Genomic DNA, 26909 nt, shown 5'->3' with positions numbered 1-26909 from the left:
GTGGAGTGCCACAGGGATCAGTATTTAAGAAGGCAAATGGCATGTTGGCTTTCATAAAGAGGGGATTTGAGTATAGGATCAGAGACGCCCTTCTGCAGTTGTACAGGGCCCTGGTGAGACTCCACCTGGAGTATTGCGTCCAGTTTTGGTCTCCAATTTTGAGGAAGGACATACTAGCTTTAGAGGGTGTGCAGCGCAGATTTACAAGGTTAGTTCCAGGGATGGCGGGGTTGACATATGCTAAAAGGCTAGAAAAACTGGACTTGTATCCAATGGAGTTTAGAAGGATGAAGGGGGACATGATTGAGGTATACAAAATTATCAGGGGGATAGACAGGGTGAAGTCGGATTACTTGTTCCCAATGATGGGGGAGACGAGAACTAGAGGGCATAGTTTAAGAATACAGGGTAGGCCCTTTAGGACGGAGATGAGAAAACATTTTTTTACCCAGAGAAGTGTGAATCTGTGGAATGCTCTGCCACAGAGGGTGGTAGAGGCAGATTCGCTGATTATGTTCAAAAGAGAGTTAGATAAGACTCTAGTGGACAAAGGAGTTAAGGGTTTTGGGGATAAGGCTGGAAAGGGGTACTGATAGTAGTGATCAGCCATGATCTGTAAAATGGCGGTGCTGGCTCGACGGGCCGAAGGGTTCATACTGACAAACAACTCTTAAATCCATTTCTTAGTCATTGCTGACTTGGATTACATATCCTATTCCATGGATAGGAATAGAAACTCAGTATAGCACCTGAATAAGGAAGGAAATTAAAGATAGCCTTCTCAATATAAATATGTCACTGAGGACCTGTTGTACATGCAGGAATTGACTCGACTTTGCCAGCCCTTGGCCATTATTTTGTGAATAATCGGATTGAAATTACACTTTGTGGAGAGAAATGGAGAAAACTGGAACAAGAAAAATAAATATAGATGAAAGGTGTTCAGTTTACCTGCCTCTGCACCAGCTGCTCCTTACAGTGTTCTCGTTCTTTTGAAGAACTGAGGAATGGCAGTGGAGTCCGCACTGGAATCAGAAGCTGGCAGATCTTCTCATGGATTCCATTCCAGTCTGCTTCTTGGTGCATTACATCACTGAGAGAAGGCAATAATGGGCATTTTTTTAGACATACAACACAGTAGCAGGCCCTTCTGGCCCACAAGTCCATGCCACCCAATTAACCAACAACCCCCATTTATTTTTGGAGGGTTGGAGGAAAAACCCACACAAACATGGGGAGAATGTACAAACTCCTTAGAGGCAGATTTGAACCTGAGTCACTGGCATTGAAAACTGCTATGCAAATCGTCAAGTCAAGTCACCTTTATTAATTGTTCATACCATGCTCGCACGGTAAAGATGAGATAGCGTTTCTCCAGGATCATGGAGCATATTAAGTTAGAATAGAAACCGTGCCCCCATCCTGAGAGATCATCCAGAACAAAGGTACACACATGTGCTGGAACAGTCAATAATTATGAATGGACAATATAATAGGTGAAAAAAATTGCTTTTTAAACACATATTCTAGGAACATTCCAGACAGCATTCAGTATATTAGATTTTGGCAGCAATCTCCTGCAAAGTAAAACTGTGACCGCAATTGTTGGTGGAAAAAAAAACCCAATCTGTTGGATGAACCAAGCAGGTCCAGCAGTATTGTTTTTTTTTTTAATTTTTTTATTTTTCACACCATAAATCACATTAGCCATGATATACACTATTTCTTTTTCACACATATACAGTGACTTTTTCTCCCCCACCCCTTTCCTCCCAAACCACCCCCCCACCCCTCTCATCCATTTTAGGTATACAATCTAGGTTGCATTAAGCCAGTCAGACAATGTTGTCATTCAACAAAATTACACCAGAAATTCTACTGAGTCCATTCTTTTCTTTCCTTCTCCTTCCATCAACTTAGGTAATGTTTGTCCCCGGTAGGTTTTCGCTATTGTATTTAATGTAAGGCTCCTATACTTGTTCGAATATTTCAATATTATTTCTTAACCTGTATGTTATTTTTTCTAATGGAATACATTTATTCATTTAAATTTAGTAGTTTCTTCCTTTTAATTTGGTTATGTATTCCATTAATATTTAAAGACATATAGTTCAGCGTAGCCCTTTTATATTTTGTTTATCTTCTCTTTCCGTTTTTCCATCATTACCTTTCCTCCTTTTCCATTTCTGTTTTCTTATTTTCAACTCTATAAGACAACATTCCTACAACATCCAACATTTTCCTTATTCTCCTATTTCTATCTTATTTATCCCCAATCTCCCCTTCACCTCCTGAGTTGTCCTTTATCCCTTGTCGGACAACCACATCTCCCCTCTCCATTTGGATTTGCGAATCCACTCGCAAGCGTCAACTGATTTTGCAGTGACCGCTATTTCCCCCCACCCCGCCTCCCCCAGAAAAGATTTCACTTTTCATATGTCACAAAGGTCACTCTTTTAATTCCCTCCTTATTCTCTCTATTCCATTACCTTCCCTTATTAATTCTTGTCTATACTATCTATATTTTCCTCTAAGTACAGATACATTCATGTATGCTCATTGTCTCTATTCACTCTTATACCTCTTTACCCGCATACATATCAATCGTGATCATTTTAACTCTCATTACCCGTCTTCCTCCCTCAGTCTATTTTTGTAATTGTTCTGCAAATTTTCGTGCTTCTTCTGGATCCGAGAATAGTCTGTTTTGTTGTCCTGGAATAAATATTTTCAATACCGCTGGATGCTTTAGTATAAATTTATACCCTTTCTTCCATAAAATCGCCTTTGCTGTATTGAACTCTTTTCTCTTCTTTAGGAGTTCAAAACTTATATCTGGATAAATGAAGATTTTTTGCCCTTTATACTCCAGTGGTTTGTTGCCCTCTCTTACTTTTTCCATTGTCTTCTCCAGTACCTTTTCTCTTGTAGTATATCTTAGGAATTTTACTACAATAGATCTTGGTTTTTGTTGTGGTTGTGGTTTAGAGGCCTTCTGGGGGGAAAGCAGCAGGTATGGATGGAATCCCCCCAGAAGTCTGGAAGGCTGGCGGCAAAACTCTGCATGCCAAACTGCATGAGTTTTTCAAGCTTTGTTGGGACCAAGGTAAACTGCCTCAGGATCTTCGTGATGCCACCATCATCACCCTGTACAAAAACAAAGGCGAGAAATCAGACTGCTCAAACTACAGGGGAATCACGTTGCTCTCCATTGCAGGCAAAATCTTCGCTAGGATTCTACTAAATAGAATAATACCTAGTGCCGCCGAGAATATTCTCCCAGAATCACAGTGCGGCTTTCGCGCAAACAGAGGAACTACTGACATGGTCTTTGCCCTCAGACAGCTCCAAGAAAAATGCAGAGAACAAAACAAAGGACTCTACATCACCTTTGTTGACCTCACCAAAGCCTTCGACACCGTGAGCAGGAAAGGGCTTTGGCAAATACTAGAGCGCATCGGATGTCCCCCAAAGTTCCTCAACATGATTATCCAATTGCACGAAAACCAACAAGGTCGGGTCAGATACAGCAATGAGCTCTCTGAACCCTTCTCCATTAACAATGGCGTGAAGCAAGGCTGTGTTCTGGCACCAACCCTCTTTTCAATCTTCTTCAGCATGATGCTGAACCAAGCCATGAAAGACCCCAACAATGAAGACGCTGTTTACATCCGGTACCGCACGGATGGCAGTCTCTTCAATCTGAGGCGACTGCAAGCTCACACCAAGACACAAGAGAAACTTGTCCGTGAACTACTCTTTGCAGACGATGCCGCTTTAGTTGCCCATTCAGAGCCAGCTCTTCAGCGCTTGACGTCCTGCTTTGCGGAAACTGCCAAAATGTTTGGCCTGGAAGTCAGCCTGAAGAAAACTGAGGTCCTCCATCAGCCAGCTCCCCACCATGATTACCAGCCCCCCCACATCTCCATCGGGCACACAAAACTCAAAACGGTCAACCAGTTTACCTATCTCGGCTGCACCATTTCATCAGATGCAAGGATCGACAATGAGATAGACAACAGACTCGCCAAGGCAAATAGCGCCTTTGGAAGACTACACAAAAGAGTCTGGAAAAACAACCAACTGAAAAACCTCACAAAGATAAGCGTATACAGAGCCGTTGTCATACCCACACTCCTGTTCGGCTCCGAATCATGGGTCCTCTACCGGCACCACCTACGGCTCCTAGAACGCTTCCACCAGCGTTGTCTCCGCTCCATCCTCAACATCCATTGGAGCGCTTACATCCCTAACGTCGAAGTACTCGAGATGGCAGAGGTCGACAGCATCGAGTCCACGCTGCTGAAGATCCGGCTGCGCTGGATGGGTCACGTCTCCAGAATGGAGGACCATCGCCTTCCCAAGATCGTGTTATATGGCGAGCTCTCCACTGGCCACCGTGACAGAGGTGCACCAAAGAAAAGGTACAAGGACTGCCTAAAGAAATCTCTTGGTGCCTGCCACATTGACCACCGCCAGTGGGCTGATATCACCTCAAACCGTGCATCTTGGCGCCTCACAGTTTGGCGGGCAGCAACCTCCTTTGAAGAAGACCGCAGAGCCTACCTCACTGACAAAAGGCAAAGGAGGAAAAACCCAACACCCATCCCCAACCAACCAATTTTCCCCTGCAACCGCTGCAATCGTGTCTGCCTGTCCCGCATCGGACTTGTCAGCCACAAACGAGTCTGCAGCTGACGTGGACTTTTTACCCCCTCCATAAATCTTCGTCCGCGAAGCCAAGCCAAAGAAAGAAGGTTTAGAGGCCAATACTCTATGTGCCCTTTCTATTTCCAATTCTTGCTGTAGTTCTGGACATCCTAGGGTCTTAGGGATCCACTCTTTTATAAACTCCCTCATATTCTTGCCTTCTTCATCTTCCTTAAGGCCCACTATCTTTATGTTGTTTCTTCTGTTATGGTTTTCCATTGTATCTATTTTTTGAGCTAGTAGTTCTTGTGTCTCTTTAGTTTTTTTATTAGATTTCTCCAATTTCTTTTTTAAGTCTTCTACCTCCATTTCTGCTGCTACTGCCCGCTCTTCCATCTTGTCCATTTTTTTTCCCATTTCTGTTAAGGTCATCTCCATTTTATTTATTTTCTCTTCTGTGTTGTTTATTCTTTTTCTTAAATCCTTAAATTCCTGTGTTTGCCATTCTTTAAATGACTCCATGTATCCTTTAATAAGAGCAAGTATATCCTTTACCTTGCCTTTCTTTTCTTCTTCTATTTCACCATACTCTTCCTCTTCTTCTTCCTCTGGGTTGACCATCTGTTGTTTCTTTGTTGCCCTTTCCTCCTCTTCTTTCTTGTTTCTATTGTCTTCTGTGGTCTCTTCTTGCTGCAGGTGTTCTGCAGCTGTCGTTGCCGGCTGTGGAGATCGACTCCCCAGCTGGTCCCCCCTCCCGTCGGTGTGTTTCTTTTCATTCAAGTATCGCGCATGCGCGGTTGCGCACTTTTACTCGGCTCTGCGAGCCATTTTTGTAGTCCATTATTTACCGACCTGAGGGAGCGGGTTTCTCTCTCCGCAGCGGGCCTCTTCGGACAGGTAAGGCCTTCACCTTTTTCCTCCTTTGTCTTCTCTTCCTCTCTTCTTACCGTTGCTTTCGATTTTTCTTTTTTTGTCGCCATCTTCTTTCCACCTTTATACTCACTTTTCTGTAACTTTTATTTCTGTGCCTTTGTGTTTTCTCTTGTTTTTCCCGACTTTTCTGGAGAGGGCTGGAGTTCACCGTCCGGCCACTACTCCATCACGTGACTCCTTCCAGCAGCATTGTTGAGAGAAAATGATTTGTCAGTGTTTCAAGTCAGAACCTTCAAAGATGAAAGAGCAGAGGGGACATGGCCAGTATAATGAGAACAGAATAGGAGGGGTGAGTGGAGGACTGGTGAACCACAGAGGGGTGAGTGAAAGAGAGGGAGGATGAGGGATGCAGTTGGGAGACAGAAAGATTGAGGAGATCGGGAGGGTGCCTTCAAAGAAAGGTTAAAATGTAAGAGTGAGAATTTTGGATTAGGTTTGGAGAACCAGATGTCAATGTGGAATCCTAAGATGGATGAATGTGGTTTGTGGGGTTGGGCGATATGGATTTCACTTGCACTGAAGGGAGCTCGAAAAGAAGGGTCAGACAGACAAAAAACATGCATTATAAATCTAAGAGCTGGACATGGCAAGGCTGGTGACTGTCATAAAATGCAATGGAGGTGGATTAAATGGGTTTGGTGATGGTTAGAATATCAATTTAGCATTTACATGATACCGAGACTGTGAATAATTGATCTTAGTCTGAGAGTGTTGGGTGATGGGGATAGTGGCAATAGTTAAAAGATTTAATGAAAAAAAATTAACTCAACCTTCTGCATGTTCAACTGAAAGAAATCTCAGCATCAAAGACCTGGAGGAAGACAAGTAGTTGGGCAAAGACAATGACGATAGAAAGGATGGGAGAGAATTGCAGGAAAAACAAGCAGATTTGTAACTGAACAATAAAGAATTTGGTAAGGAAAATAAGGTTGTGTTTGGATAGTAGTTCGCAAGGATAAAGTCAAGGAGTTAAGAGGTGATGATGGTTATTTTAAATGGTGGTAGTGGGGGTGCAGTTAAATATCAGTTTGTTTTGCAACCAAGAAACAAAGTTGGACAGCCAGCAGTTTAAGAGGAATAGGGTTGAGTTCGAGATTATTTGTCATCCGATGATACCATTATAACCCAACAAAACAGCATTCTCTGTTTGATGGTGCAAATCACGTATACAGACACAATACATAGACACACTACACACTAAATATTGTTCATAAATAGAAATCATGGAGAGTTGTTTTTTAAGTCTCACTGGGAAGCTCTTCCTCAGCCTGGCTCTGATACTTCAAGATCTTTTTGGCAACAGAGAGCAAAAAGCAAACGCCAGAATAATTTGCTGAGAGTATGAGAAGAGATGAAAGTGAAAATATGGGGGAAAAAAAATGGGTTGATAGATTTTTAAACCATTTCTCTTTAGTTTTTGTTTAAATGGAAAGTTTTATTTTGATCAGAAATAATAAAATAATATAATCGACATGAAATTAAATTCTTTCTAAAAATAAAAACTTGCATTTGTGAACAAATTCAGCAATTTATCAGTAGTGCAGTTGAAGCATTTTCTTTCTATGTTTCCATGCTAATCCATTACCAGATTAACGACCTGTCTTTAATACTTAAAGAAACTGATTGTATTTGATTTCAGCTCTGTGATTAAAGTTTGTTCATCATTATTACATCATTCCACTGACAATGTTTTCGGATTTCATCAGTGAGTGCCTTTATAAACTTGCTACCATGATTTAAAAAATGTTTACCCTGGAAATATTTTTACTGCCAGTAAAGTTACATGAATGAGAAATCCTAGTGCACCTCAATCTGACATTTCTCCCGTTGTTTTAACTACCAGTTGGAGGTTATTTTCTCGGTTCCTTTCGAAGGTGGGCACTTTTGTTTAATGGGAGTAAAACACCGAAGTAAAAACTCACTGCTGGAGAAACTCAGCAGGTCAAACAGTGTCCTTTATATAGCTGCTTTCAGGTGGCCAGGATACCCCCAACGTAAAGCCGCCTAAAATACCCGGATGCGGCTGCTGGGAGGCCACCTGAAAGTGGAGAACCCTGACCTGAGGAGTACTTACCCGACCCTCCTTGGGTAGGGGCACTCTCCGCTTCCTAGGCACCTGAAAGCGGGTGGGACTGCGGTCACAGTCGACAGGAGCCGGCGTTTGCTCCGCGGCGCCTCTGCAGACCTTTCGGGTGCCAGAGCAGCACCGCCACCTAAATGTCGCTTCGCACACACCCGGAGCCGGCTCTGGAGCCGCCTTCTCCCTGCTATTCCCACCTGAAAGCAGCCAAAGAGACATGACCAACGTTTCGAGCTGGAGCCCTTCATCCAGGCAGGAGGCAGGTGCCCGAAACGTTGGCGTATCTTTACCTTTGCCCTATAAAGGACACTGTTCCAGGTGGAGTTTCTCTGGCTCCATGATTTTACTTTGGCTTACCTGACTGTGGAGAGTCTGAGATGGACCCAAGACCCAAGTTTCCCAGCCAGTTTCGGATTTCTGAACGAACTCACCAGTAAAACGTCACCCTGCAGCGGGAACACATAACGTGAGCGGTTGCTTGGCACATCTCACACCCCAGTCTGACGCCCTTGGGATTAGCAAGGGGATAGATGGAAGAACTTTGCATCCTTTGGGAGGAGCTCGATTTTTCTCCGCTTCTCAAGCGCTGCGCCACGGAAGGCTTGGCACGTTGCTAGGGACTTGAGGCCGCGTTGCCAGGGACTTGGCGACGCGTTGCTAGGTACTTGGGACGCGTTGCCATGGACTCGGGCCGCGTTGCCATGGACTTGGGGACGCGTTGCCAGGGACTTGGGGACGCGTTGCCAGGGACTTGGGGACGCGTTGCCAGGGACTTGGGGACGCGTTGCCAGGGACTTGGGGACGCGTTGCCAGGGACTTGGGGACGCGTTGCTAGGGACTTGAGACGCGTTGCTAGAGACTTGGGGGCACGTTGCTAGGGACTTGAGGCCACGTTGCCAGGGATTTGGGGCCGAGTTGCCAGGGACGTGGGTCCGCGTTACTAGGGACGGGGTCGCGTTGCCAGGGACTTTGGGGCACGTTGCCAGTGACTTGGGGCCGCGTTGCTATGCATTTGGGGCCACGCTGCCAGGGATTTGGGGCCGAGTTGCCAGGGACGGCGCCACGTTGCAAGGGACTTGGGACGCGTTGCAAGGGACTTTGGGGCACGTTGCCAGGGACTTTGGGGCACGTTGCCAGGGACTTTGGGGCACGTTGCCAGGGACTTTGGGGCACGTTGCCAGGGACTTTGGGGCACGTTGCCAGGGACGGGTTCGCGTTGCTTGGGACTTTGGGGCACGTTGCTAGGGACTTTGGGGCACGTTGCTAGGGATTGGGGACCACGCTGCCAGGGATTTCGGGCCGTGTTGCCAGGGTCATCGGGCCGCGTTGCCAGGGACTTGGGGGCGCCTTTCTCGCGACTCGTGACGCGTTGCTATGGACTTGGGATGCGTTGCTAAGGATTTTGGGGCGCGTTGTTGGGGACTTGGGGCCGCGTTGCCAGGGACTTTGGGGCACGTTGCTTTGGACTTTGGGGCACGTTGCTAGGGAATTGGGGCCCGTTGCTAGGGAACTGGGGCCACGCAGACAGGGATTTGGGGCCGAGTTGCCAGGGTCTTGGGGCCGCGTTGCTAGGGACTTGGGGACGACGTTCTCGCGACTAGGGATGCGTTGCTTGGGACTTTGGGGCACGTTGCTAGGGACTTTGGGGCACGTTGCTTTGGACTTAGGGCCGCGTTGCTATGGACTTTGGGGCACGTTGCTAGGGAATTGGGGCCACGCTGACAGGGATTTGGGGCCGAGTTGCCAGGGTCTTGGGGCCGCGTTGCCAGGGTCTTGGGGCACGTTGCCAGGAATTTTGGGGCACGTTGCCAGGAACTTTGGGGCACGTTGCCAGGAACTTTGGGGCACGTTGCCAGGGACAGGTCCGCATTGCTTGGGACTTTGGGGCCCGTTGCTAGGGACTTTGGGGCACGTTGCTAGGGACTTTGGGGCACGTTGCTAGGGACTTTGGGGCACGTTGCTAGGGACTTTGGGGCACGTTGCTAGGGACTTTGGGGCACGTTGCTAGGGACTTTGGGGCACGTTGTTAGGGACGAGAGCACGCTGCCAGCGACTTGGGGCCGTTTTGGTTGGGAATTTGGGGCGCGTTGCTAGGGACTTGAGGCCACGTGCCAGAGATTTGGGGCCGAGTTGCCAGGGACGTGGGTCCGCATTACTAGGGACTTGGGGTCTCGTTGCCAGGGACGGCGCCGCGTTGCAAGGGACTTGGGACGCGTTGCTAGGGACTTTGGGGCACGTTGCTAGGGACGGGCCGCGTTGCTATGGACTTTGGGGAACGTTGCTAGGGACTTTGGGGCACGTTGCTAGGGACGGGGCCGAGTTTCTATGGACTTTGGGGAACGTTGCTATGGACTTTGGGGCACGCTCCAGGGACTTTGGGGCACGTTGCTAGGGAATTGGGGCCACGCTGACAGGGATTTGGGGCCGAGTTGCCAGGGTCTTGGGGCCGCGTTGCCAGGGTCTTGGGGCCGCGTTGCCAGGGTCTTGGGGCCGCGTTGCCAGGGTCTTGGGGCCGCGTTGCCAGGGTCTTGGGGCCGCGTTGCCAGGAATTTTGGGGCACTTTGGGGCACGTTGCTAGGACGAGAGCACGCTGCCAGCGACTTGGGGCCGCTTTGGTTGGGAATTTGGGGCGCGTTGCTAGGGACTTGAGGCCATGTGCCAGAGATTTGGGGCCGAGTTGCCAGGGACGTGGGTCCGCATTACTAGGGACTTGGGGTCTCGTTGCCAGGGACGGCGCCGCGTTGCAAACGTCTTGGGACGCGTTGCTAGGGACTTTGGGGCACGTTGCTAGGGACGGGTCGCGTTGCTAGGGACTTTGGGGCACGTTGCTAGGGACTTTGGGGCACGTTGCTAGGGACTTTGGGGCACGTTTCTAGGGACTTTGGGGCACGTTGCTAGGGACTTTGGGGCACGTTGCTAGGGACGGGGCCGAGTTTCTATGGACTTTGGGGAACGTTGCTAGGGACTTTGGGGCACGTTCCAGGGACTTTGGGGCACGTTGCCAGGGACGATTCGCATTGCTTGGGACTTGGTGCCGCGTTGCTAGGGACTTGGGGCCGAGTTGCCAGGGACGGGGCCGCGATGCAAGGGACTTGCGACGCATTGCTAGGGACTTTGGGGCACGTTGCTAGGGACGAGGCCACGTGCCAGGTATTTGGGGCCAGGTTCCCAGGGACTTGTGACGCGTTGCTAGGGACTTTGGGGCACGTTGCTAGGGATTTGGGGCCAAGTTGCCAGGGACGGGGCCGCGTTGCCAGGGACTTGGGACGTGTTGCTAGGGACTTTGGGGCCACGCTGCCAGGGACTAGGGGGCGTCTTTCTCGCGACTTGGGACGCGTTGCTTGGGACTTGGTCGTGTTGCTAGGGATTTGGGGCCGAGTTGCTCCGGGCTTGGGACACGATGCTCGGAACTAGCATAGCCCTCTGCCCCTCTTGCTACTGTCGCTGCAAAAATGAGACCTAACGCGGACAAGTTAAAGAGCAGAAGACGGCGGGCAGGACGGTGCGCCGGGGAAGATTCCGCGGACGGGCTGATGCCGGACGGTAATTGAGGTGGGACCGGAGCGGCATCAGTCGTCATGGCGGCGGAGAAGGAGTCGGACTGGAGCGGGTTCTTCTCGGGCTGCGTGCCGCCGCCCAATGCGGACAGCTCGGCCCGGGCCATGGCCGAGTTCGCGGAGCGGCACTCGGCGCAAGGCCGCCGGGTAGTGCTGGTGACGTCGGGCGGCACCAAGGTGCCGCTGGAGTCGCGGACTGTGCGCTTCCTGGACAACTTCAGCAGCGGCTGGCGCGGCGCCGGGTCCGCGGAGTACTTCCTCGAGCTCGGCTACGCCGTGGTCTTCCTGCACCGCCACCGCTCCCTCTCCCCCTTCTCCCGCCGGTACTCCGGCCTCAACCTCCTGGACGCGCTGAAGGCCGTGCCCGTCGCGGAGACCACCCGCTGGCGGGTGGAGGCCGACCAGGCCGCGCTGCCCGGCATCGTGCCGGTGCTGCAGCGATACACGGCCGTGCGGGAGGCCGGCCTGCTCCTGCCCGTGGAGTTCAGCACCTTGTCCGACTACTTGTATCTGCTCAGGGCCGCCGCTCAGGCGCTCAGCCCCTCAGGTAGGACAACATCACTCGACGTTCAAAGGGTTGGTTTCCTGTGGATGATTAAAGGGCGAGGTTGGCTGCTAAAGGCTCTTTCTGGTGGCCAGAAGACCTCCAGGTCAAGCTGCATATTCTGCCTCTAAGCGGCTCTCGGGGCACCCACCTGAAAGAGCAGGAGGCGCCTCGGAGGGGCATTTTCGAACCCTCCGGGAGGGATAATCGCCAGAGCACTGAGTCCCCCCGAGCCCCTGAAAGTGACCCAACTCCCCCGCTGCCTGGCGGCCCCCGTTTCCAGCGTCGCAAGTGGACAGGAGCCGGAGTGCACCCCGAGGCGGCTCTCCTGCAGCTATCCCTTTAAGGTGGACAGCGCAGCGCTTTCAGGGCTGCCACCTAAACGACCGGGCTGTGTCCGCTTATACATGGGCATTCTTGGCGGAGAATGCACCTGAAAGCGGCTTAATATAAAGGACACTGCTTGACCTGCTGAGTTTCCCCAGCTTTGTGTTCCCTTCCCCCTCACTTCACCCAACCAATCCCTCCTCCCTTCTCCTTCCACCCATCATCTCTGGCCTTTGCGACTACACCTTCTCCAACCCCCACCCTTGTTTGGATGCCTGCCGACATTTTCCCATACCAAGCCCAAAATGTCAGTAACGTATTTTTTACAGGACACTGCTTGACCTGTTGTGTTTCTCCACATTGTGTTTTTACTTCAGCCATGGTTTCTGCAGACTTTCGTGTTTTACCCCTGTGTTCAGGGACTGGATGAGGAATGTTGGGAAAAGAGCTCAGTGTCAGGGAGGAATTGGTTGAAAATTAAGCAGGGATAATTAGTGAACCAAATATCAGTCAAATCTTCATCACTCTACATCTTTCAAGATTGCTGTGCAGGTTGATAGGATGGTTAAGAAGGCCAATGGGATGCTGGGCTTCATTAGTCGGAGGATTGAGTTAAAGAGTCCAGAGGTCATGTTGCGACTCTACAAATCTATGGTGAGACTATTGTGGTCAGTTCTGGTCTCATTATAGGAAGATGTGGAAGCTATGGAATGGATTTACCAGGCTGTTGCCTGGATTGGGAAGCAAGTCTTATGAGGCAAGGTTAGCAGAGCTGGGATATTTCACTTTGGGATGAAGAAGGATGAGAGGTGACTTATTAGAGGTCTATGAGATTCTGGGAGGCAAAGATGGGGTAAATAGTCAGTGCCTTTTTCCAAGAGCTGGAATAGCAAACACCAGAGAACATCTCTGCAAAGTGAAGGGAGGGAAGTTTAGGGAAGACATCGGGGTAAGGTTTTTTTTTATATGAGTTGTGGATGCCTGGAATGCTTTGCCAGGGTGATAGTAGAGACTGAAACATTAGGGGCATTTAAGAAACTCTTAGACAGGCACATGGATGAAATAAAAATAAAGGGATACTTTTTTTTTGAAAGGAATATATGGGTTGGCAAAACATTGAGGCTGAACGGCCTGTACTGTTCTGTAGTGTTCTATGATTGATAGCATTATAAATATTTCATTTCAAGTGTGAGGATGGGTTTGATGAGAAAAATAGCTTTTAGCACAATCCTAGATTCTGTCCATCAATACAAATGTGCTGCATAGTTATCCCTTTGGACTCTGTGTCTTGGTTTTTAAGGACTACAAACAAACGCATATATTCTATGTCCTCATTTTTCTGGAAATGGTTTTGTTACCAACCACCAGCTGGTTCATACTTGTGTTTGTAGTGTAGGTTATGCATAGACCCAGTGTGGAGTAGATATTATAAAAGGTTAAAAATGGCCAGAGTCCAAAGGATTAAACAAGAAGGTCTGCAGATGCTGTGATTGTAATAACAGCCTCCACGTCCAACATATTCTGCCACCTAGAAGTGATCCTACCATCAGATACATCTTCTTCTCGCCACCTTTCTGCCTCTGTGACTCCCTTGTCCAGTCACCCCTTCCCATTAATCACCCCCTTGGCACCTACCCCCGTGATTGCAGGAAGTGCCACACTTGTGCCCACCATTTGAGGCCCCAAACAGTCCTTCCAAGTGAAGCAACACTTGTGAATCTGCAGGGGTCATCTTCAGCATCTGGTGTTCCCGTTGATGTCTCCTCTGCGTCGGAGAGACCAGAAGATCACTTCGTTGAGCACCTTTGCTCTGTCCTCTGCAATAGTGGGGTCTTTCCAGTGGTCAACCATTTCAAGTCTGCACCCACTCACACACTGTCATGTCAAGATTCCTTTAGTGCAGTGGTTCCCACTCATGTACCACCTTTAGTAATGTGTGAGTGGAAATAAAAAGGTTAAGAACTACTGCTTCATTGTCATGTAATAAAACAGATGTAATATTACACAAAATTGACTTTAGACTGCAGTAAGGCAAAGATTAGTCATCAGCAGAAATTGTCTGGCATCCCTTCCAATAAGAGAAAGAAAAGCAAATCAGAGGCTCCCCAGAGTCATCTAATGTCCCTGAATTCACGTCCAGCGCTCCTGCATCAGACTTCATTCAAATCCATCAGCACCCGAGCTCCAGATCCAAACCACTGACACGATCAGGAAGCCTTCAGCTTCCTCTCGCATTCTAGTTTCTGTACTTGATGCCCCTTCAACCAATCTCTAGCAGTCTGCAGGCTGGTGTGAGTACCTTTCACTGCAGTCGCCCGCAGCCTTCTGCTTCTTCTCTAACAGGGGGTGGTCTCCCCGTTTTCTGGTGCTTCTGCATTTTCAAACCTATACCTCCTGCAAACTGGAGGAACAACACCTAATACTCTCCAACCGGATGGCATTAACATCAGGTTTCTGTTAGGCCCCTCCCCTGTCTTCTTTCCTCCAGCTCTCCACCCCATTTCCCAATTCGGAGAGCTATTCTCTCCCTCTATCACTTCCCAGCATTTTTCTCTTGTGCCCTCTCATCCATATTCACCTATGACCTTTTGCCTTTGGACTTGCGTTCATCACCCACCATTTTATTCAGGTACTTGTCTGGTTTTTTTTTGCTCATATCTTGACCCAGAGTTCTGTTAGGTCTGCTTTGTTCATGAATGAGTGAGACAAACACCAGGCTGAGTCGAAATCAGGGTTCTTTGTTCTTTATTACCGGATTGTAACACTTGCGACCAACAAAGTTAGTCGGAGAATGCATTCTGCCGTTATCAGCAAAATGGTGATTTTTTATACCCTTGGATACATGCTTAGAACATCATCATATCATTACTTGTCCAATGACTAAAACTGTTGCTATCCTTTCCCTGCTAGCTTCCTGCCTCTCAATCCATCAATGTCTCTCTTAAACTGTTGCTATCCTTTCCCTGCTAGCTTCCTGCCTCTCAATCCATCAATGTCTCTCTTATCTTGTAAGTACAAGGATGCATTCTGTTACTCCTTAGTACTGGGTGACTCCTTCTCCGGTCCCATCTCATGATGTTTTACCTAACAGGAGTACAAGGACACCTCCCCTTCTTGTTACTGCCCTGTACAGGGTAACTCCCTACACATTCCCATCTCATGATGTTTTACCTTACAGTTCAAGCCTGAAATTGTTGGCTATGCATCTTTTTTTTGCGATATAGGAATGCTGCTTAACTCGATGAGTTTCTCCAGCACTTTGTATGCATTTGTATAGTGCCTTTAAGTAGTCCTTAAGATGTTTTGCTGCAAGTTTTATGAAGCCTTGTAATTAAGTTATTATTACAACCTAGGGTCCTAAAAGAGCTGGTTTAAGAGATCTAATGCTAATGGATTTCTAAAACTCACAAAATACTGGAAAGGTCACAGTAGATTATGAGATAGCAAAGAGTAGAGAAATCACTGTTTGAGAAAGGGAAGAAATTAAGAAACTCTAAGCCAGTTTACCTAACATTGAAATTTTATTTGTAACACAGTAGAAGCAGATTCTGGCCATTTAAACCTGTGCCACCCAAATCAATCCTTTTTATTGAAGGGTGGGAGGAAACAGGGAGAACATACAAACACCTTACAGGCAGCAGGAATAAACCTGGGTCGTTGGTGCTGTGGTAATGTTGTGCTAACTACCACGCTAAACTGTGCTATTATCATTACTGGACTCCATCAGCAAGGAAGCGGTAACAGGCATTTGGAGCGTCATTAGGTAGAATCTGCAAGGTTTTATGAAAAGCAATAAAATCAGTAATATGATGGATAAATGCAGTACGCCACACAATCGAGAAGGCATAGTCACTGAGATCAGTAACCTTTCATCAGATCTCACAAAGATCATTTGACCTGAGTGTAATGTGCGTTGAAAGAACCAAAGACTTGTTGATCCAAACCAAGGCTTTTATTATCTAAGACTGGAGCATATCACAAGTAGGTCAACCAGTCCAGAATGACCTGGTCTGGCTAGGAGCAACCCTTTAAGACCTGCCAGTAGGTGTGTCAGCCAATCACAATCATCCTACATGACCATCTGTACATATACACATTGGTGATAGAATCTGTACTATCACACTGAGACATTACCTTTTTTCTCTCTGCGGTTGCTGCATACCCTGCTATTTTCTGTTTTGGTTTCCCATTTCCTAGATTCACTACCTCTGGATTTATGAAAGGGAAATTGTATTCGATAAGTATTTTTCTCATTGGAAAAATAAGGGAGATGTTAATAAACGTTACCTATTTAGATTTCCAAAAGTCAAGCTAGAAAGCATTCTGAACAATGTAATGATGGTGCAGTTGGAAATAGAAGGTCATTTTCAAAGACCAACTGATGACTGTCATTCAACCTGGAGGATTGCCTTAAGCAGACATTAACAGAAAAATAGCAGCCTGATTTAAAATTAGCTGTACGTTTGATTAAGGGTTATTTGATCTGCTCCATCTAAGGAGAATGATTTTTGTTCGATGTACATCATCCAATTTGGGTGGCATGGTCAGCGCAAAGCAGATACGCCAGTGTTTGGGACCAAGTTTCGAATCCCATGCTGACTACAAGGAGTTTGTAGATTTTCTGTGTCTGTGTGGGTTTCCTCTGAGTGCTCCAGTTTCCCCCCACCCTTCAAAATGTACTGGGTGTTGGTCAATTGGGTGTAATTGACTCGTGCGCCAAAAAGGGCCTGTTATTCTGTATTTCTAAAAAAGCACTCCATTTATTTTCGCATTAACAAGTGGGTGTAACATGAAAGTTTTTCCTCCAGCCAATTTTTGTCTTGTATTTCTTTTGACATTTGGTGACCAGACAGTGAGGTTCATTAACTGATTCTAGAAAAAAAATGGGCTGGATAGAGAACAAATGTTGGAAACACTGGACAATTAAGATTTTTTCTTCCTGAACACTTTTGGATGTATTCTATGGTTACACAAATCACCTTAAAATTTTCCTATCACATACTTTTTTTTAAAGCTGTAACCTATTTTTGTGATTTCCTGTTATCTTTTAATTCTACTTCAAGCGACAAAACCATGAAGTGCATCATAATTGAAAATTCATTTTCTGCATTCGCACTTGGACTTCTTCCCTGTGGATCTTGGTGGTGATGACAAACATGGTGAAAGATTTCACCAGGACATTGTGACCATGGAAAAATGGTATCCATCAATGCTGGCCACCTATTGTACACTGACAGGAGAGGCATCAGATGCCGAATACAAACAAAAATCAGTGGCAAAACATTTTTAGGTCAGTTGAAGTAATGTAATGTGTCAGCACCATTATGCGATTAAACCTGCTAAATTCAATATGTGATGCAGCAAATCTGAACTTATCTGTGTGTTCATCAATTTTTTTCAGGAAGAAACCCTTTTGCAGGGGGGAAAATAATTGTTGTCCAGTGTAACCTGTCATTGGTACAGGTAAAAAGAGGCTGGACAGAGAACAAAGAATTAATGTCCACAGCTACTTTATTATGATTTACACATCAAGAGAATATACTGAATAACTTGTGGTATGCTTTGAACATCTTTTTATAGGACCAAAAGCAATGTTCTACCTTGCGGCAGCAGTGTCGGATTTCTTCATTCCTGCGTCAGAGATGCCAGAGCACAAAATTCAATCGGGTGCTAGCCCTCTGCAGGTGATTTGAGTGTTTGACAGCATCTGGAGTCAAGTTAAGAGACAACAAAGGGGAAATTCCTACACCATGATAAGGTGGACATATGGATTAAATTTGTACAAGTTTTCATGGCCAGTAGGGCTACCTTTTACTTCAGTAAGAAGAAAACTGAAATACAACAATTTTTGGGGGGAAGTATTGTAATATAGTGGAAGACATGGTGATTTAAGCTTTTTTTTTAAATATTTTATTTTAGCTAACGATGCAAATGGTTCCCAAGATGCTTGCTCCCCTAGTGAAGGACTGGGCTCCTCATGCATTCGTCACATCCTTCAAGTTGGAGACTGATTCATCACAGCTGGTGGCTCGAGCGCGTAAAGCTTTAGCAACTTACCGACACCAGGTTGTTGTTGCCAACACCCTTGAAACACGGAGGGTGTATGTTGTTATAGTCACTGAGGATTCTCAGATTGATCTGGCACTTTCAGAGAATGAGGTGAAGCAACAGCAAGAGATTGAAGAGAAGATTGTGCAACATTTGAGTGAATGCCACACCAACTTTATAGAAAAGAGCAAAAGTCCAGAATAATGGATTGGAGATCAATTACTGAGGAAAGAATACATGGTTGGAATTATGAAACTAAAGCATGAAATCTTGCAACTGTGAACAAAGCCAACTGGGAGATCTGGTGTTCAACTTGGTTTTTTTTTTAAAAACACAAACTTGAATTTGTGGACTGGGTTAATTGTAAATAATTATAAGTATAAAAAGCCTCATGGCATCTTGGTAAATAGGTGGAATTATTCATGATTAAAAGGAATATTTTTAATTACTGAAATGCTCCAGTATCACTGCAAGTAGTAATACAGTGAGTGAAACAATGGTTATAATAAATTATGAACAAAGCAGAACTGATGTAAAGATTGCCAAATACAATAGAGATATTGACTTCAATGTAAAATAAAACAATACACCTTAATCTGCCATTTAATTGCCCTCCTTCAATAATCGTCATTACATGCCAGCTTCTATTAAATGTTCCTCTCCTTTCACTGCAATCATTTGTCATTGTTGAGACAGCAGAGCAGTGGTTGGAACATGTGGTTTTTTTTTAGCTGGAGTGACTGGACCAGAACATGACAGATCACTAGGGTTAGAACAGAGGGGATGGAGAGTATATGGATCTTTTCTGTACGGTTAATTCAACTCTAGCCTACCTTTAAGTGCACTGCTGTCTACACCTGAACCATTTTTTCAAGATACCGTATTAATAATGTTAATCACTAAAACTCCACGTTTAAAATCTTAAGTAAAAATTTTATAATAACAAATTGTAATCGTCCTTAGCCCAGCCCCACCCTCCAAAAAAAGCATCTGGCCCCGTCAACAGGGACATTCAATACTGTATAAAATTTATATTTGATGGGATTGGCATGATGACATTTGGACATAGGTTTTAGCTGGTTCATTCTGATGGTTGGTGGTCTCATGGCACTATCTTTCTGTGATAAGCTAAATAGTCATATTCTTTCTTCTCCCCCCATCCCTCCCCTAGAGTCTTGAGATTTAAAATGAGAGGGGAAAGATATAAAAAGAATTTTCACACAAAGAGCAATGGATATATGGAATGATATGCCAGAGGAAGTGGGTCTCATACAAGCAAAATGTTTAAAAGACATTTGAACGGGTGCATGGATAATAAACATTTAGAGAATATGGGACTAGCTTGGTGAGAGCAGACAAGTTAGGCTGAAGGGCCACTTTCCACACTGTGGAGCTCAAAAAAAAAGACATTTTTAGTGTGCACTGAGTATACAGCAAACACTTAAAGGAGAGATACTTGTCAAAACAGCATTTCAGTGAGATGAACAGCACTTATTGGGCAATTTGGGAAAAGTTAAATAATTGACATATTTCTTCAGCAATTAAGCATTGCAAAATTTGAATAAATGGACAATGTTTACAAATAATAGAATGATAAGTTTGCAGTATTTAGATAGAGGAAAAATCACTTGCCTCCTCAGCAACATGTTCATTCTAACTTCTGCCTCCAATTTAAATAGGCTAAGGCTGCCATTAAAACCACAAATGGAGAAATAAACATGGAATTGAATGCAATTATAAAATTCTTGGATACAATAATTTAATAGATTGGAATTACATTATCTGGAAGTCCATTATTGGTACATGTTTTACTATAAACAGTAAAAAATAAAATCCTTTACAAAATTCTTAGACAGTTGGTGATCTATGAATTTCCAAGTTGAAGATGTTTGTGACTTAGCAGCAAAATCAGTGAAGCTTAATGCTCTTCTTAACTCCAGCCCGGATACCAGAGAGCTCACCGCAATACCGCTGTTCCTCTCTGCGCACCTCACGCACCTGTAAAAGTGATGTACACAAGCTTCCGCTTAGTAAGATCTCAACATTGTATGAACTATTGGGTTCACATGCCTTTAAATTTGTGGGTAATCTGAAATACAACCCCACTCTGACATTCCTATGACGATTATCGTACTTTAGGGCCTAGTTACCGTACAATTTAATTCCAAGAAATGCCGATTCAGTACAAATTTCCAATATTAGTTTACAAGTGATTCAGTCAATGAAGGAGCACCAGAGCGCAAAATGTGCAAATAGGACCATCATTTGTTCTCATTAATAAAACTATTTGTAATACAACTTCATGGAATGTGGGTGCCAGCTCTTATTACCCATCTTTGATTCTCAAAAAATGGTGGGAAGTTGGTGCCAAGAACTCTTCAGTTGGAGAGGAAGTCAGAAATTGGATTATGAGACAATGAAGTCAGTACTGTGTTACATTTGGAGAACTTCAAGCATTTCCATGCTGTCCTTGTTTTCACAAGTAACAGAGGAAGCAGATTTAGTGTGCCAAAAACTTGACAAGATTGCTGCATTTGCAGTCGTTGAGCACAAGCATGGAGGTGCATTTTGAATAGTGGAATGGGGGGGGGGGGGGGGCGCTAATTAAAGATGCTACTGTTGTCTTATGAAATTTGATTGGTGCTGTATTCATGCAGACTTATTTTTACTTTAGTGTACTGTATGAGTTCTCACCGTCAACTCGATAGCTATTTATTTTTGAATGATAATTTAAAAGAACTTACTACTAGTAGACACCATTCCTTTTTAAAATAAGGTCACTGCATTCCTATTATATGCATTTTGACAAGCAATCTCATGTGGACATGTCCTCAAAGGCCAAATGTCAAGTGAACTATTTCTAGTTTTAAATTTATCTGATATCTCCTCTTTTGCGAGATATCTAGCAGATGAATCAGAGTGAAATTTAAAAGGTTTGCAGGCTATTGATATCTTTTAATTTTAAAAAAAATCTCATGAATTCCTTCACTTACCTGACCCTTCCGTCTGATTTTGGCTCGTCTGAATTTTTCTCTGTGCTTGACACGAGGATTACGATCAATTTTCTTCCTCCTGGGCGTAAGACCCTTATTTTTCGCGATCTGTGATTGCCAGGCAAAGTTTAAGTAAGCAACTGTATAAAATGCTAGAAGCAACTGTATAAAATGCTAGCACCAAAATCATAATCAAATATTCTATTCAATAAAATAAAACAGCTAATCAAACTCAGCGAGTATTCAAGCTGGAGCCAGAGAGGACAGACACTACAATTGGATGAATCTTCAGGGTGAATGTTACTCTCCAATTAACATGGTGTGTTTCCACCCCAGCACCAGAGGTGTAATATTCTATTAAGACAGGCAGAGAGGGAATGAACCAAATTTAACAGCCTGACTAGTGGGAGGGGTCCTCAGTGATTTTTGTGCACAAAATCATTGAGGACCCTTTCCACCCTGCACACAGCATCTTTCAGCTGCTCCCATCGAGAAAGAGATACAGGAGGATCAGAGCTAGCACCCAGGCTGAGAAACAGCTTCTTCCCACGGGCAGTGAGAACACTGAATGACCAAAGGAATGGCTCACACTAAACATCCGAGACTCTCATATTCACAAAACTATTTATTTTTATACATATAAAACTTGTTCTGCAAATGTATTATTTCTCTGTAAGTGTGTTACATCTGGTTGTTACATCATGTTTTGTACCGAGGACTGGAGAACACTATTTCGTCAGGTTGTACTTGTACAATTAGATGACAATAAATGACTTATGTTGGAGAGACTTAAAAAGAATGAAGATGCAATTATTTATAGTGAATATTCCAATGGGCCATCAAATAGAGGAGAACATTGCAAAAAAAAAATGCAAAAATTAAAGTGGTAATGTTAGGGTACTTAAAATACCCATTAATGTCTGATATAACATTAAGGCAAGGAAAGGAAACCAAGGCCCATATGAAATTCTCTCAAAGCAGTGAGTAAACATTAAACAATAATGTGAATGTACAATTAATATTAATTCTAGAACCAGGCTGAAAATAAGAAATAGAGGTTAAATGACAAAGCAAAAATTAATACAAGAATAAAGTAGCAGTTTACAAGAAACTGAATAGATGAGGGAAAATCATGGAGAAAGAATATATTAGTTGGTATATTGCTTCCTTCTAAAGAAAAAAATCTCAAACACCAATATTCATTCAGGACCACAATCAGGCCTTTGAGGTGAGGCAGTTTCACATTGTTCAATCTAATCTACTGCATTGGGTCACTGTGCGGCTTCCTTGCACATTGAGTGCCGACTTTGCCGAACACCTGCACACTACACTTAAAATGGCTGGCTATGAGAATCTCTAATTTATAACTCTCCCAACAATTCCTACACAGATACAGTATATCTATCCTCAGCTTCGCTGATTGTCAGGGTGAGGCCAAATGTAAACATCCTTAAATCTAATGGCATGAACATTGATTTTTCCACTTTTAGTAACTCCCACCCCATCTTCCATTGTTTTCAACTTTACCTATTCCTGCACTTAGTTTCCCCCCCCCAAACCAATGGTCTCTCTCTGCTCCATACCACCTCTGGGCCTTTCATCAGCTTCCCCCCACCATGGAGATAGAAATTCACCCTTATATTTTAGCTTTGATTAAAGGGTCCTGATCCAAAATATGAATTGACCATTTCTATCCATGGATGCTGTCTGACCTGCTGAGTTCCTCCAGTAAATCAATGCTGAAAATTCCAGGATCTACAGCCATTGTGTTTCTCAAAGACATGATCATTTTTACTTCTGGGGGTGCACAAACCCAACTTACTGTTGTAAAATTTTGATCAGGCCACATTAGTCTGTTCATATTGGCTTTGGATTCTCCATGGAAAATCTCATGGCCGATGTGCATTAAAAGATGGATATAAAGACTGCTGTTTGATCTGTTTCAAGTTGCACATTATACGGCAGCAAAAACCGAGCTGTCAGCAATGTTTTTGATGTAGATTAACGGTAACCTTTTTTAAAAAATTACTTAATCAATCCTCATGAAAATAAACTCAGGAATATATGGAAAGTCGTCTTCTTTTAAATTAGATTCAATATCAGGTAGGTGGGCCCAGAGAGAAAGGTTAGAAAATAGCAGGCTTTATCACATTAGAAACAAGACAGATACCTGATAAGTGATCTTTCTCTTTTCATCTGCACCAAGAATTCCCTGTGGCACAGCAGCAGTCTCGGTACTGTAATATAAAACGCAGTATTAAACCATTTGAACAAATCATTTCACCGTGGAGCACTGAACTCTAGGACTGACACTTGCACAACAGATTATTTCAAAACTGCTCCACATTAAAAAAAAAGACATTTCTGGAGTTCTATAGGTTATCAACTAGTGGGTTGCTCTTATCTGCATCCAGGAAGTAATCTTAATGTCATTAATTAAGAGCCCTTTGCTCCATGTTCAAATACTCGTGAGGTAGCAACACAAAATTAAAGGAGCAGGGATATCATAAACAAGGAACTTCAATTTAAAAGGAAACTAAATCCATTAGAACATATTCACTCTTTATCGATTTTCTATTTTTGTAACCAGATTTTTTTCTTTGATGTGAACAGTTGCAGCCTGCCCAGAAAATCAAACTGGAAAAACATATCTATATTATAGAATAGAAACAGGCTGCAGAATTTACCCCATTCATATATGTTTAATTCATAAACAGTACTTCTCCTATAAAGATGGCAACTTGCAATGCTCCCCTTTTAGCATTATTTGTGGCTATCATTGATAAACCTTACATCTAAACTACCAATCACAATATTGACAAAAGCAGTCTCAGAACTAAATTTGGAGAGTTGATCCTACTATAAACATCCTGAGTAGTTTTCACTCATTAGAGAAAAATATCAGTGCTACCAGAGTCGCTGTAACAGCAGCACTGCTGCTGGTGTGGATCTACGGAGAGTGGGGAGCAGAGACACAGCACTCCCATAGGGTCCAACCACCCAGTCCGACTACCATCAGCTCCACATAGGCTTTAACCAGCCTGTTAAAGGAGCCAACAGTGTTTAAAACCTGAAGGGACCCTAATCGGTTCGGAGATTCAGATGTGGAACTCAGGTTGCCGATGGTTTAAACTGTACTCTGTGTGGCTACGGGAGCGCTGGAGGTGATTCTAAGGATACTAGATGATTCTGGGGGGTGGGGGGAAACGACTCTCTTTTACTTCTCTTTCTCTGACTGTAAGAGGTGCTTCAGGCAGCCTTACGGTAGACAAAAGACAATTCTTTGTAATATGACACAGTTTTTATTAAATGACAATAAATTGAATCTTGAATCATTTTACTTCTACATTAGCTTTTAATTAACACTGCTACACTAGTACCATATTCTTTACTCTTATTAGATAATTTGATATGTTAACTTTTTTTGAAAGTCAATATTTAATCACTGCCTTTCTCAGTCACACCCATTTGTTTTCACTTCTGAGTCATTCTTGTACAATGCCATACACATAAAGATATTAGGTAACTTGGGGAGTTACCAGTAATTCTCACTTGGAGTGAAATGTACTTGAGTCACACACCTAATCTGATTCAATCCCAGAAATATTTTAAAATCTAGATACATGCACAATCAGTACCTGGCCTCTTGCGTTCCTTTTCTCTTTTGAGACAGAATACTCTTCATTTGTTCATGATATGGGAATCCTGCTTTAACACCCGCATCATTTTTCAAATCCTTTAACATATCACCAGTGAGCTATATTAAAACATTAATGCCAAACACTCAATTACATGTGGAAAGGAACAAGAACATATCCTTTCAAAGCAATTCTACAAAAAGAGAAAATTGTATTACCATTTAACTTGCCAAAATATTAAGAACATAATTTTAAATCTTCCAATTCATGTTATATTCTCTCCCTTTGATTTTTGTTTTTATTCAGAGATTGCACATTTGCTGAGTCCAGCATTTAGAAACCACCTCTCAATTACTCTTTAATTATATTACTAAGTCATTTCAGAGACTAGCTGAGAATCAACCACATAGATATCTTCCTTAAACAACATTCAGGAACTAAAAACACAATGCTGGGAAAACTCAACAGGTCAAACTGTACTTTAATATAGCAAAAATAAAGATACATGACCAACGTTTTGGGCTTGAGCCCTTCATTAAGTTTCCCCCGCTTTGTGTTGACCTGCTGAGATTTCCCAGCATTGTGCTTTTACTTCATCATGGTATCTGCAGACTTTCATGTTTTACTAACATTAATTTACAAATTGTGGGGGGGGTTTCCACAAAATCCAGCAACTTCAAATTTACCATTACTGATCATTAATTTTGAATTAAATTAATTAACTCAACCTGAATCCTCCAATTTCTATTGCGAGATTGGTGCTTAGGGGGGGTCTGAGTCAATCGCTCAGATCTCTGAAATAATTATCGCGTAACCACCATTTTTCCATTTCAATTTCAACAACAGTTTTCTGTATTCCATATATAGGTGAGGTAATGTGATTATATACCTTGGTCATCACTCCCTGGTGCAAGTGAGAAAGAAAGAATAGCTTAAAGATGTGTAATTATTAGTTTTAAAAAAAAAGGTTTATAATTTGACTTTATACCATTGTAAGATCTAACTAGAGGGAACACATTTTTAGATTATTAAAATCCTACAAACTATTTGACCTGCATGGTTGAGATTCAATTCATCTGATGTTCAGCTTCCAAAGCAATGATTGCCATTCTTGACACAGTTATGGTCATATGAGGGAAAGTTCAAATTTTATATAATTTATAAAGTTGCCCGCCATCCCATCCTCAAATCAGAACTGTGCCACTGCTAATAAATCCAAATCCCTGCTATACTTGCCTTTCCTTTTGCTTTTTGTTCAGTTTTTGATTGTTTTCTCAGTTGAGACAGGTTTTTCTTTAAAATGGAGACGCGTTTATCTTTTCCAGTGCGGCTCAAATGCTGCTGAATATCGGATAACCGTTTCATGTCCACTACATGCAAGTCATTAATTAGCTGGGAAGAAGAAAACATAAACTTAACACCCTCTGAAAGTCAGCACAATTGTTTAACTGAAAACCTCACACCCAAGCAATTAGGTTCTTCAGTAATGTAAACCCAGCTGATTCAAAGCTTTATGAATGAGAAAGTTCAATCAAATCCATTGAACGATCTCATGAATTTGATTTGCCAAGGGAATAGAGTGGGTTAGGCAAGGAAAGGCAATAAAACAGAGACAAGCTTCTCCATGCTCTAGTCTCACTCAGTGTCTAATAATTGCACCCCAAATGCTGCAGGTGGAGACAATAGCACAATCTGATCCCCTGGCTTTACTCATGGATGGAGCAAGGTAAAAGAAAAGCAATGAACAGTAACAACGCTGTTAAAAATAATACTTGCATTTCTGTAGGTGAGCAGCCTCTCAATCACGGGATGGTTCTGAACTGGGATCCGCTTTGCCTTCAATACCAGATAAAAACTAATGTTTGTGCAGTAGCTATAGAACAGAGACATCTCATGAATAGATGCTCTTCACAGTTCGTGTTTATTAAATATACAACTCAATATACAAATCCCCATTTTTCTAACTTGTCCAAGCCTTCCTGGATGTGGCCACCATCTGGAGCCACTTACTAGGACACCCGATTTAGAAATGCATGGCCATCCTCATTGGCCCTCTACACTAGAGTATGGAAGTCCTTCCAAATGATGACACAAGGCAAAAGGAGAGGCAGTCTTTTGTTGTGTCAGTTGTTAATGGAT

The 26909-nt window shown here is 43.9% G+C and overlaps 3 protein-coding genes across 7 annotated transcripts in view; 1 reads left to right on the top strand and 2 right to left on the bottom strand.

Moving 5' to 3' along the window:
• The window catches only part of zmynd12 (zinc finger, MYND-type containing 12), a 50364-nt gene extending 39007 nt beyond the window's left edge, over positions 1 to 11357 (bottom strand). For 2 of the 4 annotated variants that reach the window (XM_069918934.1, XM_069918935.1), the window contains exons 1-2: positions 8095 to 11354; positions 952 to 1093 (exon numbers count right to left, since the gene is read on the bottom strand). In XM_069918934.1, the coding sequence (XP_069775035.1) occupies positions 952 to 1093; positions 8095 to 8210 (258 nt within the window). In that variant the 5' untranslated portion in view covers positions 8211 to 11354. Of the gene's footprint in view, positions 1 to 951; positions 1094 to 8020 lie in introns of all 4 variants that reach the window. The other 2 variants (XM_069918937.1, XM_069918936.1) reach the window with 2 other exon arrangements.
• Positions 7590 to 18739, top strand: ppcs (phosphopantothenoylcysteine synthetase). The gene is made up of 3 exons (XM_069918938.1): positions 7590 to 11767; positions 17672 to 17775; positions 18011 to 18739. The coding sequence occupies exons 1-3, from the start codon at positions 11242 to 11244 to the stop codon at positions 18341 to 18343; spliced, it is 963 nt and encodes a 320-aa protein (XP_069775039.1). The 5' UTR covers positions 7590 to 11241; the 3' UTR covers positions 18344 to 18739.
• utp3 (UTP3 small subunit processome component) overlaps positions 17585 to 26909 on the bottom strand; it is a 24909-nt gene continuing 15584 nt past the window's right edge. For both annotated transcript variants that reach the window (XM_069918930.1, XM_069918931.1), the window contains exons 11-16: positions 26547 to 26643; positions 26007 to 26162; positions 24771 to 24889; positions 23303 to 23369; positions 21133 to 21240; positions 17585 to 20137 (exon numbers count right to left, since the gene is read on the bottom strand). In XM_069918930.1, the coding sequence (XP_069775031.1) occupies positions 20048 to 20137; positions 21133 to 21240; positions 23303 to 23369; positions 24771 to 24889; positions 26007 to 26162; positions 26547 to 26643 (637 nt within the window). In that variant the 3' untranslated portion in view covers positions 17585 to 20047. The remainder of the gene's footprint in view (positions 20138 to 21132; positions 21241 to 23302; positions 23370 to 24770; positions 24890 to 26006; positions 26163 to 26546; positions 26644 to 26909) is intronic.

The sequence above is a fragment of the Narcine bancroftii genome, chromosome 2 (genome assembly GCF_036971445.1).
Source record: "Narcine bancroftii isolate sNarBan1 chromosome 2, sNarBan1.hap1, whole genome shotgun sequence".
NCBI classification, from domain to species: domain Eukaryota; kingdom Metazoa; phylum Chordata; class Chondrichthyes; order Torpediniformes; family Narcinidae; genus Narcine; species Narcine bancroftii.
The sequence above is the reverse complement of the archived record's forward strand: the minus strand, read 5'-3'. Positions and strand labels throughout refer to the sequence as shown.

What these genes read in the sequence shown, in the direction of transcription:
- ppcs (XM_069918938.1), top strand. Translation starts at nt 11,242, where the DNA reads ATGGCGGCGGAGAAGGAGTCGGACTGGAGCGGGTTCTTCTCGGGCTGC. An exon ending in TCAGGCGCTCAGCCCCTCAG is followed by an intron (nt 11,768 to 17,671) that starts GTAGGACAACAT and finishes ATCTTTTTATAG; the next exon opens with GACCAAAAGCAATGTTCTAC. An exon ending in CGGGTGCTAGCCCTCTGCAG is followed by an intron (nt 17,776 to 18,010) that starts GTGATTTGAGTG and finishes ATTTTATTTTAG; the next exon opens with CTAACGATGCAAATGGTTCC.